The 21,679-nt window shown below is 42.4% G+C and overlaps 1 protein-coding gene across 2 annotated transcripts in view; it reads right to left on the bottom strand.

The window, feature by feature from the left end:
- ANKRD28 (ankyrin repeat domain 28) overlaps window positions 1-21,679 on the bottom strand; it is a 233,907-nt gene that overhangs the window by 97,310 nt on the left and 114,918 nt on the right. For both annotated transcript variants that reach the window (XM_030550866.1, XM_030550867.1), the window contains exon 4: window positions 542-612. In XM_030550866.1, the coding sequence (XP_030406726.1) occupies window positions 542-612 (71 nt within the window). The remainder of the gene's footprint in view (window positions 1-541; window positions 613-21,679) is intronic.

Raw genomic sequence — 21,679 nt, forward strand, 5'->3', positions numbered from 1 at the left:
AATACAGAAACTATGAAAATGCTTGCCTATTAAAAATGAAAAAAAAAACACCCTACGAAATTGTGCCGTATAGGTGAAAATAAACCCTATTTTTTTCTAGAGTATTTTTCCCTTATACTGAACCACTTCAGTTATCTCACCTCAAAGGAATCATGGACTTTATGTTCTGAATTCAGAAATATTCCCTGTCATGGGAATGGCATTCATGATTTATTATTTCCATGTACAAGGATTTCCGGTTCATATTGTACTAAAATAATAAAAACAAATTACTTATACTTATTCTAGATTCTTTTAATGAAAACTTAAGAGCATATTATTTTTGCAATTTTTGTTTCTGTATTCTGCAATTGGAATTATAAAGTTATGCCCCTTCCCCTTTTTTGATAAATTAAAAAAATCTGTTGCAAACATCTTGGGCTCTAAGCATTTTCAGTGGTTTCACTCTAAGAAAACTGAATAAGAAATAGAAGGTAGTCTGAGATGCGGTATTTTATTTTACATGGAACTGTTCTTAAAAAAAAAAGTGTTTATTTCATACCTCACTACATGATGCAACAGCTCTGTGTAAGGGAGTCAACCACTTGCTGTCTTTGGCATTAACTCTAGCTCCTGTAACAAAAAATAAATAAAATTAATTGACAGTGTATTCACACAAAATCTAAGTGTTCCAATAGACAAATTACTGTACAAAGTTACTATAACATTATAAGCTAGGCTAGTTAATACAGGAGGATGTTAAAAAAAAAATACTTTTCTCCATGGGCTTTGAGTTATAGGATTCTCCCTTTGACACACAGATGAAATTCTGTAATTGCTTGTTCACTAATAGTGAAGTGTATTTAATCAGTTATCTAAACTAGTGAAATCTATTTTCCCAATGGTACTTCAAAGGGCTGCTGTGGCAGGAAAAAGAGAAGCACTGGGTATCCCTGTCTTCATGCAACACAAAGCCAAGCACCCACACCAAACAAAAAACATAGTAGTATTCTGAGAGCAGATGAGGGAAAGAAGATTCACGATCCCCCTTCTCTCATACCCCTTTGTGGTTGGGCAGATTTGTCTGCTTCCCTGCTGTTGACAGATGGGGTAGTGCTCGGTGTCCCCCCTGGGACCTGGAGTGCATGAGGGAGAGAAGAGCAATATTTGATCCTTTCCCCTAGGCACACCCAGTTGGCTTCTGGACACCCTGAAGCTGCTTACTCCTGCCCTACAACTACTGGAAAGCGTGCTTCTCTTCAGCAGTTGGATTGCAATGATCCTGCCTCCTCTGCCAGAGAGAATATTCCCTCCTATTTGCTAAGCAATTCCTAGAAATCCCTAAATGTTTGTTTGGTTTTTTAGGCCCATTTTGGGCTTGACCCTTGGTTTTTAAAAAGTAAAACAAAATGATAGCCAAAAACTACTAGAGTCAATTGGGAAATTATTTCATTGAAACTCTTGCTGGGGGAAGGAATGAAGAGTTTGCTTTTATCAAAGGGCCTTCACTTGTAAAATGAATTTATGAAAATTTCCATTTAACTCAGCCACCATTTTTTGTCAAAAAGTGTTTTGACAATTTTTTTGACCAGCTTTGGAATCCAAATGTTAATGATAAATCTCTATATACTAAGATGAGCAAAAACCTCTTAAATCATCAAGAAAAGCAAGCCATTTATTGAGAAATTGATGTTTGGGGAAAGAATAATTGCAACACAATCTAGTATAACAATGTTTGGCCAACTCAGTAGAAAATTACACCTTGTTAACATGTAATCTCTCTTCTTTCAGCAATTTAAAGACCAACAGTGCTTTCTGATAAACCAGCATGTAAGTCATGTGCCTCATTAAAAAAAAAATCAGCTACAATGTTCATCATATTCTTTTAGTGCACATGAATTTTAAACTTGCATCATAATTAGACAGTTGGCTTAAACAAACCACTTTCACAGAGCAGCCTAGAAGTCAATCACTTATCAAAACAACCAACATTTCTTAAATGTAAACTTTTCTATTTATAACTGCATTCATTTTCTTAAAACCCTCTCCCCTACTCATTAACAACTATGGAAGCTACTGAAAAATACAAGTCACACTATTTTCTGCATGGGCTTATAAACAGTCTCTGCGGTCAGTTTCCTCCATTAAGTGAACATGAACTCCTTTGAGTAATATATTTCCTGAATGTATTTTTTAACAATGTGTTTTCCTGTTTCCTGATATAGCAATATTTCTAATTGCAAAGTTGTTCTGTGCAATATGCTGTACTGCAAAAATAGTATTTATACAACTGGAAGACAGTTCAGTAAAGACCAGCTAACCTAACTAATAAACTGTACTTCTGTAATCACAGAGAATCAGCAAACTAGACTACTTTAATACTAAATACTTGGTGCTCAGTACTAAACACAACTAATCCTAGAAAATAATTCATTTCTTTTACATCACGTGCATCAAAGAATGCACAAGCATGAAAGGTCTGTAGTGGGGTAAAATGTTACCCTGCAAGGGATTTTTAAATTTGTTTTATAATGGCTTCCTTCAAACAGTGATATGTGTCTGAAAAGAGAGGGGTGATATGTTGTGGGGAGGGTGGAGGCGGTGAGACACAGCTATGCAATAGTCCAACCAACTCCGAAGAACACCACCCAAAATCAAATCTCCCATTCCTGAGCAAATGCATAGAGAAGCTAGCAGCAAGCCAGCTACAAACTCATCTAACTGACGGCGACATTCTAGATCCAGCACAACTTAGATTCAGGCCAAGACACAGAACTTGCATTGATGAATGATCCCCTCCTATCAATGGAGAGAAGACAGACATCCACTGTTAACCATGAGATACGGCTGTCTTGCCTGAGAAGTGTGGCAGGAATCCTGAATAATGTGCTAAAATGGTTTGAGTCCTTCCCTGGAGGTATGCACCCAAAAAGAGTAGAAATGGAAAACTGCACTTTCACTGCTAGAACCCTCACTTGTGGAGTTCTACAAGGGTCAATTCTCTCTCCGGTCTTCTCATGCAATCACTAGGTGAACTTGTCAGTGAACTTGTCACTGGGCATGGACTCCAGTGCCAGCAATATGCAGATAACACAGCTCTATCGATCCTTCATCAAACACCACCACACCACACCACTACAATCCAGATGGCCCAGTGTTTGGATGAGATCAGCTCATGGATGACAAACTGGCTGAAGTTCAGCAAAACAGAGGTGATGCTGGTGGTCAGAGGAAAGTATTTTGGAGAGTTTGCAGCCACAGTGTAAGTCTCCTTTGAGTGAAAGTTCACATTCACAACTGGTCAACTCAGTCCTTAGTCTAGGAGTACTCCTTGATTCCTCACTGATGCTGAGCAGTCACATTGCAACGCCAGCAAGTAATGCCTTCTACCATCTCCGATTGGCTGGGAGACTCTAACCCATCCTGTAGGACAAAGACTTGACCTCAATTATTGATGCCTTTGCCACCTCTCAGCTGGACTACAGCAAAGAGATATAACAAAGCACGAAACCTTTAGCATTTAGGAAACTCCAACTAGTAGCTTACCTTCTCAACAACATGGGCTACCATTAGCACATCAAAACCTGTCCTCTGTGCTCTATATTCATTTTCCATAGAATTTTGAATCAAGTTCAAAGTCTCGTTCCTTAACTTCAAAGTGCTCCCATAGCCTGGGCTCTGGATACCTAAAAGATTGTCTAGAGCTGCAGGACAAAACCCATGGTTAACAACTTTGTTCCTCTGTCACAATGGAACTCTCAACATTTACAGTACAGCTTGGCCATACGTGAGACAGAACCTTCTCCGAGGTAGTCCAAAACTGCAGTGAACTCCCCCCAGAACCAAGGACCATCACAAACCTCACCACTTTCTGCTTCAAGTGCAAGGCTAATTTCTTTGACCATGCCTAATCTAATATAAAACACATACCAACATATATTTAAGAAATGAAAAACCCTACTAAAACAAGGCAGTTCATTGAACAAGTTTCTCCAACTGGGAAGAGGAGGGAAAAATTTCTAACACATCTAAAGAATCAGCAAGTAAATCTTACTTTTGTCTATCAACATGAAATCACCCAAACACCATCAACCCAGACTAATAGTCTCCATACTATTCTATACCCAGAGCTAAAATCAAATACATCTGAGGACTCCAAATGTTGCTGGAATGGTCTTACAATAGCCTTCCCAGTCATTGTCTCCCAAAAAAAGGAAGATATGAGACTGAGCAATAATTAGGACCATAAATTGTCTGTGTCCTACCAGGCATAAGCATACCTGTCATGCTTCCAGTTGCCCTCCAACACCTGCCCGGGCCACCCATTGTGACTGGCAGACAATACGATACAAGCAAGAGCCTAAAATACAGACGAGCTACTATCCTGTTGGTAATTTTACCCCTCCAGCAATTCCATGTGCAGTGTACTACTGAGTCTGCAAATAGCAAAAGAAAGACAGCACAGTAAATGAACAAAGGAAAAAATTAAAAAAAAAAAACACCTAGAAGCAAGAAAATGGAAGGAAAAATGAAATAAGGAAAAATACAGATTGAAAAGAGAAGGAAAGGGATTTTAGCCCTGTCTGCACTAAGAACATGACCCTTTTCCATCAACAGTCAAAGTAACTGGTCCACCAAACTGGAGTTGAAAAACTCTTTGCCCTTTAGTGTAAGGACAATGAAAAAAAATTGAGTTATCATTGACTGGATCCTTGGATCTCAGCTTGATGCGTGAGAAAGGCCTGAACTCCTCTAGCTTTCAAAGAGTTCAGGTGCTTTGGAGACATGGGCTGTCCAACCACCATGGTGTCTCAGGCCAACCACCATGGTGTCTCAGGCCATTGCCATTCCTTTCTGTCCATGCTTAGCTATAAAGTGCTGTCAGTTGGAAACGCAGTTATTCAGTCAAGCAGTTTCAGACTTCAATGAAGCTACAGACTTCTGCTTCAGTTTGAAAACTAAACATTTCCTATCATTTCTCCATCCTTTGATTTCTCCTCATTCTCTTGGCTTCCTTGGAGTTCTGGAGTGGTTCCTCATATAATTAGTTTTCTTTGAAGATTTTAGCCACATAGCTGAAATTGTCCAAGTTGTTGGTGCCGCTATGGCCTCAGTCATGGAGGCTGATTTCAATGCATTGTGGGTCATTAGCATCATAAGTGCTGATATTCCTTTAGCACTTGGTACATTGACAGCTTCAATACCCTGTTGACAGAATCACTGTCTTGGCATTTATTCTTCTACAGTCTCTGTATTTATTATCATTAATCACTGTGGCAGCACCTACAGGTCTTATTCAGGGCCCAGGACCTCATTATGCTAGGCATTGTAAACACATGAAGAGATGATCCATGCCCCCAAAAGCTGAAAATCTAAGTATAAGACAGGAGACAATTAACAGCTACTAAAGATGAGAAAACACACAGAGACAATTATAAATGTAATAAGTAATGGGTACAGCACACAATTGCCTAGCTTATCTTGGAGTGCTGAATTCCTCATCTAACTCAATAATTTGATGCATTCTTAGTACCAGTAGTACCAGTAATCTATGTTCTTTACTCTTGTCTTCATTTTAGAGCTGGCTGAGTCCACACTCAGATGAAAAGTCTTTAGTGGGTGTATTGGAATCTTTTGTCTTTGGAAGCATTACACAGCTCTCTGAAGACTGGAGCACCTCAGCTCTCCTTAGGCCTCTAACTATATTTCTGCATGCTAAAACCATTCTTGCCTGGAGTACTTCAGAGTTATTTGCCTCAAAGCAGGTGCCTAATCTAGTTTATAAAGTGCAGCCTCGCATCGTCTCCCCCTACCTGCCACAAATGCTAAATTTACTTACACCTTTTAAATCACAGAATCGGAATGGATGACTCGAGAGATCATCTAGTCCAGTCCCCTGCACTCAAGGCATGACTAAGTATTACCTATACTATCCCTGACAGGTGTTTGTCTAACCTGCTCTTAAAAATCCCCAATGATGGAGATTTCACAACCTCCCTAAGCAATTTATTCCAGTGCTTAACCATTTTGACAGTTAGGAAATTTTTCCTAATGTCCCACCTAAAGCACCCTTGCTGCAATTTAAGCCCATTGCTTCTTGCCCTATCTTCAGAGGTTAAGAAGAACAATTTTTCTCCTTCTTCCTTGTAACAACTTTTTATGTACTTGAAAACTTATGTCCCCTCTCAGGGAGGGGAGGTTATTCTGTATTGGGTTATAAGATTTTCTTGTGTGAATATACTGTTCTAACATGTTAGTGGATGTTTACTATAATGTTTGAATTCATTGTGAATTATACAGGAAGGCAACAAAATAGCTTTCCAGATAAGAATACCTAGTTACATACTAGGAAGACAATGGGGGCCAGATGTTAGCTTCAAAGATCCCGTATCTTGTCTCCAACATACTGTAAAACTAACCTAGGATTTAGAGATCAAATGAAGACTGAACAATTAGAAGACCTCTCAGAGGTTGAAACGGGGGCCAGGGTTTCTTTGTGAGCAAGTGTAGGCAGACAGGCTGGTACAGAAAATGTTTTGTGAAGGAATCGAGCCTTCCAGACCCAGGGAATGGCAAGCCTTAAAGAAGAACTAGATATGCATACAGTATGTTTTACTGTTTTTGAAATATACTTTCTCTGAAATGGTTTTAAATAAATGATACTTTGCTTTAAGGAAGCTCTTTGGTCACTAATTACCACAGTCATTTCCCCAGAGGGAGTAGAAATACAGTTTCTGAGCCCAAGTCAGACCTAAGGTATCAAGATTGAGACACAGGTGACTACGACACAGCACCCTATGTGAGAGAGAGAGTGTGAAATACACAAGAAAAGGGGTGCTGCCTTGAAGCCTAGAGGAAGTGCATCAGAGAGACCAGGAGATGTTAATCGTCTAGCCTAACAACAATGATGTATTTTTGCTATTCTTTTTTCTGCTATTCAAAGGTCACGATCTAAAGTGACTAGTTTGTCTGAACAACAATACAACTTTGATAGTTTCACGAACTCATCATTTCAGGTTTTCATAAACTTAAGGGTTAGATTCTGTATATTCTATACCTAAAAAAGCCTGAGATCACATCAGAGGACAATGGGGATGATATATTGAGAAGAGAAAATTCAGAGGACATTTCAAACAGATAGTCTACAAAAAATGTCATCCACTTGACAGCAAACCAGATTTGAGAGAAAAAATACACTTGTAAGTGCCCTTCATGTCTGAAGTGGATGCCTAACTGTCCAAAGAAGAAACAACTAAAGAATTCCACTATGAAAGACAGTTTTGATGTAGTGGGGAAAAACTGCTACACTTTTTTTCACATGACAGAAGGAAAACTAAAAATGTAATATCAATTAGATACAAGCCAGACGGCTGTTCCTTTCAAGTAAACAATACAAAAAATGCTGCAGCTACTGTGACAAAAGAATATCAAAACCTGTTTCTCAGAAGGGGACCTAAATATCAGATTGACTTGTATAAGGAAGAATAGATAAGATTGCCTTTTCATATAGGCAACTACCAGCTATCTTAAATGAAATTCTCACTGAAGCTCGTTGATAATTATACTACTGCTATAATACCACATTTCATGGTACATGTTACTCAACTTATTTCTTCAACTCTGAATGGGCTTGGCTGTCCATCATGCCTCAGTCTGCACATTGAAGGCAACATGCAGCACAAACCATATCCCATGATGTTTTATTAGTTACATTGACAATAATCCTTTTGTTATAATTCTCACTGGAGATGGGCTAATTCTTCTACAAAGTGTACTTAAATAACTGGCCGGTACATTCTCTCAGCATTTATTACTACTAGTATTTTATTCCCTTTATTGGTAACGAACTAAGGAAGCCATCAGTATCAGCTTTATTGAACATCATTATGTTCATTTAAGCTGTTTTTATACTTATGATAAAATTTCTTCAAATCTAAATACCACTTATATAACACTAATTCTTACACAGTACAAAAAGTTTTCAGGTCAAAGGATTGAAGACTTTGCAGGACCCAAGTAGCCACTTTCTTACCTTGAACTTAAAATATGGTCTTATACTGACGACTGACTACATAAAAATGGCACTTTTATACTGAACAGAGCTGATCCCTATGTGCAGTCAGTCATATCTATTTACTCTATTGACAATTTTATACTGTTTTTGTTCCTGTTGACATGCAAGACTACACTCCTCTAGTGGAAGGAGCTGAATTCCACCCTGGTATTCCATCCAGGGTACCCTGATCAGCAGAACTGCCAATCAAGTTCCTCCCTTCAAGCAAACTTGCCCACAGTTACATCTGATAAATTCACTGAACAGGCATAACTGAGACCAGAATTTGTTTGGCCTTCAGAATCTTTGTTAAAGGTGATGCACAAACAAGAAAAGAATCTTAGCAAAGTTGAATTTACAGGACTGGTAGTTAGAAAGCTATTTTTTACTCAAATTTAGAAAGTCTAGCATAATTGAGACAAATATAAACCCAACTAGGCTATTTTTACAGTCATTGTTTTGAATAGAGCCACATTTTAATACCGGTCACGTCTACATAGAGTTCTCAGAGTATGCCACCTGCAAAGTTTCATATTGAAGGAATAGTACACCGACCTCTTTAGTCCTGGAATCTTTAATAAAATTAGTCTGCACAGGCAGTGGCCATATGCATAATGCTTAAAGGTATGCATAGGCTATGCTGAGACTTGGAACCAAATGTAATACTGGTGTAACTCAATTATGTGAGTTACTCATAGCTGAATCTGGCCCCAAGTTTTAAAAGGAAGTGCACAGAACCCATAAAACTTAATTTAGGACTGTCTGCCCAGAGAGGAACTCTAAAAAGACAAGCAAGGATGGAGGGAGGCAATACATTAGGAAAATTCTACTTGCTAGTGAATAAGTAGTCCGCGTGACAGATTTTTTTCTGCAAAAAAGGCTAACTGTGCACACAGGGCTAATAGTTCCATTGTTCTTCCTCCTTCTCAAAATGTAGGCACAATGACTTTACTTCAGTTATCAGGTACCTTAGCTGACTCTTGTGACTTATTCAAGATTACTTTCAGAAGTTCTGAAATATCCTCCTTCTGTTACTTCTTTTTTAAATTTGAATGATATATTTCACCCAGATCTCTGACTTGTTTATACAGCACATTATAAAATATGTCTGCTATGGCAGGAAAATAAGTTTTAAAAAATATTACCATGAGACTTACTCAAAGCCATTCTGCAAAAACTTCAGAACCTACAAAATGCCTGCAGATCTGGGTAACTATCTTTGCACAGTTTTTAGAATTCGGTCAAACATACGTGTACTATATTGCATGGTAAAATGTCTCCTTAAAGATAATACAGTGGAAATTACTTTAAGCTAGGGCTGTCAAGCGACTAAAAAAATTAATCACAATTAATCATGCTGTTAAACAATAATACAGTACCATTTATTTAAATATCTTTAGATGTTTTCTACATTTTCAAATATATTGATTTCAATTACAATACAGAAAAAAATATACAGAGCTCACTTTATATTTATTTCTGATTACAAATATTTGCAAAGTAAAAAACATGTAGTACTAGGTGAATTGAAAAATACAAGTACTGTAGTGCAATCTCTATCATGAAAGTGGAACTTACAAATGTAGAATTACGTACAAAACAATAACTGCGCATTCAAAAATAAAACAATGCATAACTTTAGAGCCTACAAGTCCACTCAGTCTTACCTCAGCCAATCGCTCAAAAATAAGTTTAGTTACAATTTGCAGGAGATAGTGCTGCCTGGTTCTTGTTTACAATGTCACCTGAAAGTGAGAACAGGCGTTAGCATGGCACTGTTGTAGCTGGCGTCACAAGATATTTACGTGCCAGATGCATTAAAGATTCATATGAAACATGAAGGGACAACCACCATTCCAGAGGACATGCATCCATGCTGATCATAGGTCCTGCTCAATAATGATCCAAAGCAGAGCTTACTAATGCATGTTCATTTTCATCGTCTGAGTTAGATGCCACCAGCAGAAGGTTGATTTTTTTTTTTGGTGGTTCAGGTTCCGTAGTTTCTGCATCTCAGTGTGGCTCTTTTAAGACTTCTGAAAGCATGCTCCACACCTCGTCCCTCTCAGATTTTGGATGGCACTTCAGATTCTTAAACCTTGGGTCGAGTGCTGTAGCTATCTTTAGAAATCTCACATTGGTACCTGCTTTGCATTTTGTCAGATCTGCTGTGAAAGCGTTCTTAAAACAAACGTGCTGGGTTATCATCCGAGACAGCTATAACATGAAATATATGGCAGATAAGTGGTAAAACAGAACAGGAGATATACAATTCTCCCCCAAGGAGTTCAGTCACAAATTTTTAATTAATGCATTCCGTTTTTTAAGGAGGATCATCAGCATAGAAGCATAAAGGGGCATATGAATGTTTAGCATATCTGGCATGTAAATACTTTGCAATGCCGGCTACAGAAGTGCCATGCAAATGCCTGATCTCACTTTCAGGTAACATTGTAAGTAAGTATCAGAGGGGTAGTCTGGGATCTGTAAAAGCAGCAAAGAATCCTGTGGCACCTTATAGACTAACAGACGTTTTGGAGCATGAGCTTTCGTGGGTGAATACCCACTTCGTTGGATATCCGACGAATATCCGACGAAGTGGGTATTCACCCACGAAAACTCATGCTCCAAAAATTCTGTTAGTCTATACGGTGCCACAGGATTCTTTGCTGCTTTTATTGTAAATAAGCAGGCAGCAGTATCTCCCTTAAATGGAAACAAATGTGTTTGTCTTAGCAATTGGCTGAACAAGAAGTAGAACTGAGTGGACTTGTAGGCTCTAAAGTTTTACATTGTTTTGTTTTTGAGTGTAGTTATAAAACAAAAAAAGTAAATTTTTAAGTTACACTTTCACGATAAAGAGATTGCACTACAGTACTTGTATGAGGTGAATTGAAAAATACTATTTCTTTTATCATTTTTACAGTGCAAATATTTGTAATAAAAATAATAATATATAAGTGAGCACTGTAGACTTTGGTTCTGTGTTGTAATAGAAATCAATATCCTTTCCAATCGAGAAAATAAACTCTTGTCCATGTCAGAAGTCTTTCCTATTGGATTACTGCAACCTCCTCAGTTGTCACACACAATCCCACTTCATCCCACCTCAGTCTATCCAACATTTAGGTGGCCCAAAGATCTGTGAATTCTTCAGAAATCTCTCTATGGGTACACCTCATCTGTATTTCCAAAGACCTATGAAATTTTAAGCCCCCTATGTATCTGACCATGTCTCTTACCTCATTGAACCGCCTGCCCTGCAACTAACAGAAGCCTTGATGTCTCATACATCCACAAGAATCTCTTTGCCTTCTTTCATGCAGGCTGCCCCTCCCGCCCAAGCTAAAATACCCTTTCCTGGGCTGGACTGCTACCCTTCTCATTAAATCCCTTCTGAAGATTCATTTCTGTCATGCATCAAATAAATTATTTCATTGTAGGCATATTAGCTGGAAATACATTTTAAAAACCCAAGGCAATAGATCTGACAAGACACTTGCCCACTTTCACCCAGATCATTTTGCTTGTAATGTTGAATCCCTTTGCTTTATATTCTGTATTTTTAGACCTTAAGCTCCTAAGGGCAGGGAATGTGTCTATACAATGTCTTTGTGTCTATATAATGCCTAGCACATTCTGGGAATGACAACAATATTAATGATTGATAAATGTTTTTTATTCCCCCTCAAACTCCAGGCATCTAAATTCAGTCTTTTGGGAACTGAATGGATCTTGAGGTAGGCTGGAGATAGATCATTTTTGTGGGAAGTCCAAATCCTGCCTAGAAGTTGTCAGTTTCTTTAAATTCCTTTCAGGAAGGAAAGAAATCTTTGCAGAAATTTAAGTTAAAAAAAAAGTTTGGTTAAGAGGAACCCCGATCTGAGTCACTGAGGGAAACAGACAGCTTGGGCTAGGATAAATTCCTATCTGAGGATTTGCCAGTGATTTTTTGTTTTTTTTCTTGAAGTCTTCATTCAAAGCAGAGGACTCAGACTCTTGAGATGGGAGCCAGAATCAGAATGTGTAGTAGTACTGAAGCTCACTGGGTTTGGGGGAAGCACTTTAGAAAGGAGATCAATATCTTCGTCTCCATCTGTAAAATGGAGATAATGACACAGAAACAAAGAACTTGCCCAATGTCATCCAGCAGGCTAGTAGCGGAGGTGGGAACAAAATCCAGGTATTCTGAATCCCAGTTCAGTGCTCTACCCTCTAGGTAATACTGCCTATCCTTACAGAGAGCTGGTTATGCACTTGACAAATTTATCTCTTCTCCACTGATTGCCATAGAATTGAAATTGTTACTTTCAGCACTTCTGGAAGGAGATCAAGACATGTTCCCATCCCCAACTCTTTTACCTCCTCCTAAGAACAGTAAGGAGGAGCAATAAAACTCTAGCAAAAGTTCTTAACTGTGGTCTGCAGAGCACTTGGTAGCAATGTGACTTAGCACTGCATTTCCCTCTGCTAAATTCTAACAAAAAGACAATTCAGAATACATTAATCACTTTTTCTACATATGCAACTGCTGTAGTTACCACAAGCTGTTAGGCAACTGTGAACAGAAGGTGATGATTATGAGAAGAGGGGGGGGGTGGCAGGTGGCTTACCAGATAGTATCTATGCAATATGACCACTGTATGAAACCCTTTCTACTAGGGGATAATGAGAGGGAATATGGCAGAAGACTCATTCACTCCCATGTTGTTTTGAGTATATGCAGTGGTGGCTCTCCAACACTATACAGATTTTAGAGGACAGTGGAGATGCAACAACCTTTCTAAAACCTCCCATCTTCATCCCGCTCAAAACTGACATTTCTCTTCATTCCTACAGTTCCAGAGCCATGGAAGTACTAAAAGGCTAGACAACAACCCTGCCTCCATTAACATCAGCCACAACACCATCAGTTATCAACAGCAAGTAGCTCTCTTTCAAGGCTTTAATAAGTGGCTACGTGGGATTAGTGTGATTTTTGCACAGGTCCCCAGAAAGCAAAGTCAAGTCCTTAAAAAGGTATTCCAAGAATGTAACACATAGATAAGTTAGGTTTGCCAAATATCACATGCAGTAAAATAATATCACAGATAAGAAACTTTCAGAAATAAGACAAATAAAAGGTTAAAAAAATTCAGTTAGCCCCACAGCACTTACCTGATAGAAGGTTTAATCCTTACCCACAAACAGATTTCTTTTGGAGGGGATAGGGTTTTTTTTTTTAAGCAAATTCATTTTGTTAGTATAACTTAAGTCATATTAATTTTCTGTGATGTATTTACATGGCTACTATAATTATATAGAATGAAATTACTCTGTGTGAACAGATGCATTTATGATTCTATGTGAAGACATCAGAATATAGAATTATAGTAATACAACTGACAAGAATGACATTATGTTTCTTTATTGAGTTATATGAAAAAGTAAATCCCACCTCCAATACATTATTTTGAAGTATAACATGTATAGTTACTTTAAACTAGAACCAGAGATTATTTCATATTATGCACTTAAAAATAAATCACTTACTGATAAATGAACATTACTTGTATCCAGAGTTCTTTGAGATGGACTTCACGCTCACAGGCTGCACCAGCCAACCAAACATAGGTGGTAAAACATTCTCATAACACTGCACATCAAGAGCTCACACACCCCTCCTACTTCTCTCCACAGCACTCTTGAACTTTGAGGGCAAAAACTATACAAGTACCCTTTGCCACCTCAATTCTTTCTACCATTTCCGTAGAGTTAAGATTTATTAGGACTCCAAGAAAGAAGGGAAGACGGGCAGGGAGTGTTAATATGTAAAGTCCATCACAAAGAACTGCAGTTACAAGTAAGTAACCTTCAATTTCTTTGAGTGTTCTGTGCATACTCCTACTCATAAAACAGACTGGTGAACAGTACTCATCAACAGAAGGTGGGACTCAGGGTAGTAACTGAATAGGCATTGAAGTACTACATTTCAAAGTTAGGGCTTGTCTACATCACAAAGTTGCAGCGCTGGTGAGGGGGTTACAGCGCTGCAACTTAGGAGGTGTACACATCTGCAGGGCATCACCAGCGCTGCAACTCCCTGTTTGCAGCGCTGGCCGTACTCCCGTTTTGTCTCGGGTGTAGAGGATCCAGCGCTAGTGATCCAGCGCTGGTAATCAAGTGTAGACACTTACCAGCGCTTTTCTTGACCTCCGTGGAATAAGCAGGTATCCCAGCATACCTGAGGAAGCCTCTGGTAATCAAGCAGGTCTCCTTCCCCGGTTTGCTCTCGCGTTCCCCGAACCTCCGAGCAAGCAGGTCTCCTTCCCTGCGGTTTGCAGGGGGGTTCGGGAAACGCGAGAGCAAACCGCGGCGAAGCTGGTCTCCTTCCCCGGTTTGCTCTCGCGTTCCCCGAACCCCCGTGCAAGCAGGTCTCCTTCCCTGTGGTTTGCTCTCGCGTTCCCCGAATCCCCGAGCAAGCAGGTCTCCTTCCCTGCGATTTGCAGGGGGGTTCGGGGAACGCGAGAGCAAACCGCGGCGAAGCTGGTCTCCTTCCCCGGTTTGCTCTCGCGTTCCCCGAACCCCCGTGCAAGCAGGTCTCCTTCCCTGCGGTTTGCTCTCGCGTTCCCCGAATCCCCGAGCAAGCAGGTCTCCTTCCCTGCGATTTGCAGGGGGGTTCGGGGAACGCGAGAGCAAACCGCGGCGAAGCTGGTCTCCTTCCCCGGTTTGCTCTCGCGTTCCCCGAACCCCCGTGCAAGCAGGTCTCCTTCCCTGCGGTTTGCTCTCGCGTTCCCCGAATCCCCGAGCAAGCAGGTCTCCTTCCCTGCGATTTGCAGGGGGGTTCGGGGAACGCGAGAGCAAACCGCGGCGAAGCTGGTCTCCTTCCCCGGTTTGCTCTCGCGTTCCCCGAACCCCCGTGCAAGCAGGTCTCCTTCCCTGCGGTTTGCTCTCGCGTTCCCCGAATCCCCGAGCAAGCAGGTCTCCTTCCCTGCGGTTTGCAGGGGGGTTCGGGGAACGCGAGAGCAAACCGCGGCGAAGCTGGTCTCCTTCCCCGGTTTGCTCTCGCGTTCCCCGAACCCCCCTTGAAGCCGCCCAACACCGCTGCAGTGTGGCCACATCTAACACCACTTGCAGTGCTGGTTGCTGTAAGTGTGGCCACTCTGCAGCGCTGGCCCTATACAGCTGTACTAATACAGCTGTAACAACCAGCGCTGCAAAATTGTAGATGTAGACATACCCTTAAGCATCTGCTCTGGACTAGGTCTGCGTGTTTTGTAAATGTGTGTATCAAGCTCCATGTAACAGCCTTACAGATCTTAATGATCAGAATATGGCCAACTTCCCAGACACCCAATAGGTACACATACCTTGGCCATATTCTGATCATTAAGATCTGTAAGGCTGTTACATGGAGCTTGATACACACATTTACAAAACACGCAGACCTAGTCCAGAGCAGATGCTTAAGGGTATGTCTACATCTACAATTTTGCAGCGCTGGTTGTTACAGCTGTATTAGTACAGCTGTATAGGGCCAGCGCTGCAGAGTGGCCACACTTACAGCAACCAGCACTGCAAGTGGTGTTAGATGTGGCCACACTGCAGCGGTGTTGGGCGGCTTCAAGGGGGGTTCGGGGAACGCGAGAGCAAACCGGGGAAGGAGACCAAAGCCCGCCCACTGCTAAAGGATCCTCCCCCAGCCTAAGGGGAGGAACCACAGGGCCACAGAACCCACTGAGTGCGGGGGACAACTAATAAAAGAACAGGGACAGGAGTGAGGTCAAAGGGTCAGAAGGAGGGAACCTAACGGGGACACCGAGCAGAGAACCCCGGACAGCGCCCACTGCTCCTCGAAGGCGTCAAGGGAGCCAGTGGACGCCGCCCAGAGGAACTCCGCCCGGATGCGTGATCGGACCATGGAGCGGAAGCAAGCCCCACAGTCACCAGAGTCTCCGTCGGCCAACCTCCCCTCCCTGGTCGCGTGGATGGCCTTTTTCGCCAGGGCGAGGAGGAGGTTGACCAGGAGGTCCCGGGACTTCGTGGGGCCACGGATAGGGAGTGCATACAAAAGGAGGTGAGGGGAAAAGTGTAACCAAAAACGTAAGAGGATGGCTGTGAGGAGCCGGTGTAGGGGCTGCAACCTGGCACACTCTAAATACACGTGCGCCAGGGTCTCCCTCACGCCGCAGAAGGGGCAGGTGTCCGGGACAGGGGTAAACCGCGCCAAGTACACGCCCGTGCTCACGGCCCCATGGAGGAGACGCCAACTGATATCCCCAGTGGGCCTTGGGACCAGGGTGGAGTAGAGGCTGGCCCACCGGGGCTCCTCACCCTCCAAAGGTGGCAGGAGGTCCCGCCACTTCGTATCAGGGCGGGACACGAGGGTGAGGAAGTGAAGGGTGTGGAGCACGAGCGTGTAGAGCTGTTTCCTCGGCGCGGTTTGGAAACGGACCGGCTGCAGGTCGTGCAGCCGGCTTGCGGAGAAGGGACGGGGGGGCCGGTCGGGCCTACGGGGCAGAGGCCCGATGAAAAGGTCCGGAGGGCTTGGGGTGGGGGGTGGGCGGGGCGTGCCCTCCCGCAGGACCCGGTCGAGATAGGCCCGAGCAGCGGGCGGCAAAGCGGCCTCCACCTCCTGAAGTACGCGCCGGGGAGTGCAAGGTCTGGAGAGCCCCATGCGGTGAGCGAGCGTCAGGGGATCCAGCCAGCCTCCCCGGTCGTAGTCCAGGAGGTCTCCGACCCTGGTGGCTCCCGCCAGTACCAGCCTCTGCCAAGGTATGTGTAGCGGGGTGGTTACCCCACTCCTGCCCTGAAGGGCTTAAAACAGCCCTGGAGTAAGGTTGTGCTGGGCTGATTGGGAAGTGGCTGCAGCTGGGCCACACTCCAATCAGGCCCAGCTGGTCCCTATAAAAGGTTGTGAGCCAGAGCCCCAGAGAACTCTCTCTCTGCATGCAGAGGGAGAAGGGCCTGGCTGTAGGGAGCTGGACACAGGGTACCTAAGTGGATCAGGGCTGCGGACAGGCTGAGGAGCTGGGGAGCTCCAGCCTGGAAAGCCCCAGGCTGCGGCCTAGCAGAAGGCCAAGCGGTACTCGGGGTTGCAGAGGGCAGCCCAGGGGTAGGCCAAGGCAGCAGTGGTGAGTAGGCTGATACTGCAAGTCTGCCCCAGGGCATGGGGCTAGATGATGACTGGCAGTATTATATTGAGGCGAGATGGGAATAGTGGGTGGGGGTTTCCTGGGGAGGGGAGACCCTAAGACTTAGGGGTTACTGCAGGGGCAGCACCCAGTAAAAGGACACCGGGGTCCAAGGAGGGACACAGGGGCCAGAGGACAAGTGGATCACCAGCCGGCAGAGGGCGCTCCGGAGCTGGAACGAGCTAATTCCCGGAGGTCACCAGCAGGACGTGCCGCAGGGGTGAGTCTGCTCCTCTACAGTATGCTAGGGGGTAGCCACTGCATAGTGGAGTGTCACCTAAACCCCACAGAGAGAGAAAAAGATACTGGTCTACAGCTTTCCTCCATATCCTGTCTCAATTCATCTAGATAATGTTTGTGAAGAGACAGCCTGATCTTTATGGTTATTTTTTTTTTATAGACACAGGGATTGAGGGACTTGCAAAATTCCTCAGCCCAGCTAGAGGCCTCAGTGTCTAACATACGTAACCCTGACGCATCCTATGACTGAGTTCTAGGAAGAAACTGGTAAATTTATTGTCTGATAAATATGGAAGTCATATTTAGGTAAGAATTTGGGGTTAGGATGATTCATCAATTTTCATGAGGAGGAGGAGGAGGATCTGACATGAGGGCAGGCAGCTCACTGTCACCTAGCTAACATTATCGCTATTATAAAAGCATTTTTAAAAGACAACATGGGAAAAAGAGCATTCTGCTGTAGACTCAGATGGAGACTTGACTTGCATTAGAACTAAACTGAGATTCCATAACAGAACTGGGTCTTTCAATGGTGGATATATATTTGCAAGTCCTTTTATAAATTTCTCAACTATGTTGTGTAAAAAGATCGATTATCTACAAGCACACAGTGCATTGATATAGCTGCTAAGTGGAATTTTACAGAGGTTATCAAAAGACCTAAAACTTTTAATTAGAGTAAATGCTCCAGAAGATATTGAGTTGGTGCCAGGTTTGCTATGCATCCACTAAACAAAATCAGTCCACTTGAAGTCAAAGCATTTTCTAGTCAACTGTTATCTAGAGTTAAGTAATACCTGTTGAACCTCTAAAGAGCACACAAGTCCTATAAACCCCTGCAGTTAACTGCAGCAACAGAAGGTCAAAGCAGTAAATCCTGCACTCTTGTTGGGACAGCAAATCTGTGAACCCTGGAGAAAGCCCATGGACTTCTTGAGAAGTTGCAAGAGGCCTGCATGCCATTGTTGCCTTAGCCATGCTGGAATCACTAAAATTATTCTGGCCCAATCATGTCTTCTTTTTCTGATCACCTTCTAAATTAACGGGAAGATTGGGGGAGTACAGCCAGATCCTTCTGCCAGTTCAGGAAGAAAAAATATCTGATATGGACAGACTGTCCCTGCCTTTCTCGAGCAGAACCGGAGACACTTCATATATCTAGTGACCAAAGATCTATGTCTGAAAACCACCTATCACCATTTCTTTGCTGACCATTTATGCAGGATGGAAAAGGAGGTTCTGGAACACGCTAGTGCCAACATGCAGAAGCAGAATTTCCTAATGAAGACCCTGAACTTCCTTAGATTTAATATCAGATCAAACCTTCTTCCTTTCTTTGGTATGAAGAAACATCTGGAGTATAAGCACTGATTTCTAATTCCCTTGGAACCTTCTTTCTTGCTCCCACTTATAACAAAGATTAAATCCCTGATCTTAACATGGTCATATGAGAGGGGCCCCTGAACACAGAAGAGAGAGGGTTTCGTGAAGGTAGGGTCTCAACAGAAGATGTTAATACAACTCAGTTTATATCCAGAATCCTTTTGTCTGATGTTATGGACTTCCATTCATTGACAAAGAAAAACTGTGTGTTTTCAAAGGACAGGGTCCGTGCAGGTTAATTTGAAGCTCCTGGTCCTGGAGTCAAACTTGAGGCCTGCCATTTGTATCTGGAGTTGAAACTGAAGGCTGCTTTCACTTCTTTCATGGTTTTAAGATTTTCTTCTGGTGCATTTGCACAGGTCTGGGTTTTTGGTGCTGAAAGTGAAGTCCCTGAGAATAGAGACAAAAGATGATTGTGGATAAATGGTCTATGGTATAGAATACAGGACCAGAGGTGGTCCTTCTCATAGGTGGGAAGGCACCTAAAGACCACGCCACAGACCAACATTTAATCTTATTACTAAATAACTGATTTCTTTTCAAAGGAAGATCTTCCAGTCTTCAACACAGTTTCTGCATGGAAAGAAAAAGACCATAAGCAAAGAAGTAGATGCTACCGCCTTAGCTGGTGGATTGGAGAGCTTCTTTTGATGCTGAGGACATGCTTCATTATAGTCCGACCTTCAGTTATTAACATATTAGTCAATTTACATTGAGTAATTGCTTTCCAAAAGCAAATACAGAAATCTCCTCCAAGTGATATTGATGCTGCAAGATCATTGCCTCGCAATCTGTTACTCTTTTTCCAAGCGAAGCAGAACAATACTTCCTTACCAACTGCAGTGACTACTGCAGCCTGCAATAGTCAATCTAATATTAGAAGAGTAACCTCCAATGGGGCAACCAGAATGTCAAATAATAGATTTCCTCTGGTATTACAGATGGGAGTTTCAAAGTCATTGCCAGCCTGTCTACAAGCTTGTGAAACTGTAAAGAATCCTCAGAGAGAGAGGAAGCTGAAGCTACTCCAACATTTTCATGTGATGAAAAACCAGTTTCTATGTTTGGCTCTAATTTCTGATATTCCATCTGAAGCACAGGCTCCTCATCTTCCTCCAACAGAGGGTCAGGCAATATGGTGGGAGAATGTGAAGCTTGGATTTGATGGACAAGTTTTTTCCTGACCTCAAAAGAGAAGGGAGTTCTTATGTCAATGATGCTATGGAGTCTCTCTACAGCGTTTAGATGGCTGCCAATATGGCCACACCACCCATCGTGAAATTTGCCAGTTGCTGCAGTACTCTTATTCCAATACCATATCATAACCTGGAGGGTATGCTTCATATCTAGAAATACTCTCTTTTTTTAGGGTGAAATCTAGGAAGGACGTCTGAAAACTTAACCCAATCCTGTTCATCTCTGGACTGCAGATCTGACCTTGGATCTGCTACAGAGAAATCAGAGAACCTGGCACATGCAACATAGTGAAAGGCAAGACCACTTTACTGGCTGGGCTTGAAGGTGTTTTGGGCAGAGGTAAGGAAGTCTCTCGGGAAAACAGATACTTCAATCTCTTTCATTTTTCAGGAGTGAAATCAGAGAAGGATAATTTGAGAGATGTTTTGTCTTTCCTCCTTTAGATATCAAGCCTCACAGATACAGCATGGGATCCATGTGACTTATTTCGGCCAACAGTGAAACTGATGGAGCCGCATTAATTAGCGATGAAGAAATTGCCGCTGGTTCCAGGTCTATCTTTGGATCTGATCCAGTCCTTGGATCTATTAGATAAGATTTATGCAAGATCAGCACTCCTAGCATTTGGTTCAGGACCTGATGTTGACTGATCAGACTAATTTCCTGACTGGGACTTGGCACTGCTAGCAGGAACCTTTCAGTTCTTTGCCTTCTTTTCCAGAACTGAAGCAGACTGATCCAATGGCTTTTCTCAGAACTTGGCCAACAGATGCTTTGGGACTTCTAGTGCTGGATTGGATGCCTTGGAAACTGACTGAGGCAGTCATGAAACTTTATCCTAGAGCACAAGCTGGAGCTTTCATCATAGCATTCTTTCTCTGAGTCTGTGCTTGGATCCCTTAGAGGTATCAGAGCTGAGTGACTTCACTGCCAAAGCTTCTTATATCAGGAGTGCTCTCGGACCACATGCTCTCAGAATGAACATAATGTAATGTATTATGGGAATAAGTAAATAATAATACAAGAACTAGGGGTCACCAAATGAAATTAATAGGTAGCAGGTTTAAAACAAATAAAAGGAAGTTCTTGTTCATACAGCGCACAGTCAACTTGTGGAACTCCTTACCTGAGGAGGTTGTGAAGGCTGGGACTATAACAGTGTTTAAAAGAGAACTGGATAAATTCATGGTGGCTAAGTCCATAAATGGCTATTAGCCAGGAAGGGTAAAGAATGGTGTCCCTAGCCTCTGTTCATCATAGGATGGAGATGGATGGCAGAAGAGAGATCATTTGATCATTGCCTGTTAGCTTCACTTCCTCTGGGGCACCTGGCATTGGCCACTGTCGGTAGACAGACACTGGGCTAGATGGACCTTTGGTCTGACCCGGTATGGCTGTTCTTATGTTAATGCAGACAGAAAACCTTAGACACCTCAAAGGACAGTAGCCCTCATCAAAACATGCAAAACACCTGATGTTGGTGTCTGATGCTGGAAAGACCATTTGACATGATTCACAGCTCTTAAAACTACATATTTTTGCCTCTGAATCCACCATGAAACTGAGACAGAACCAATCCTAACAGCTACTTAACTAATCTAAGAAGAACTAGCCTAAAGAAACTATTCTTTTCCTAATTATACTAACCACACCA

This window comes from Gopherus evgoodei, chromosome 2, assembly GCF_007399415.2.
Source record: "Gopherus evgoodei ecotype Sinaloan lineage chromosome 2, rGopEvg1_v1.p, whole genome shotgun sequence".
NCBI classification, from domain to species: Eukaryota; Metazoa; Chordata; order Testudines; family Testudinidae; genus Gopherus; species Gopherus evgoodei.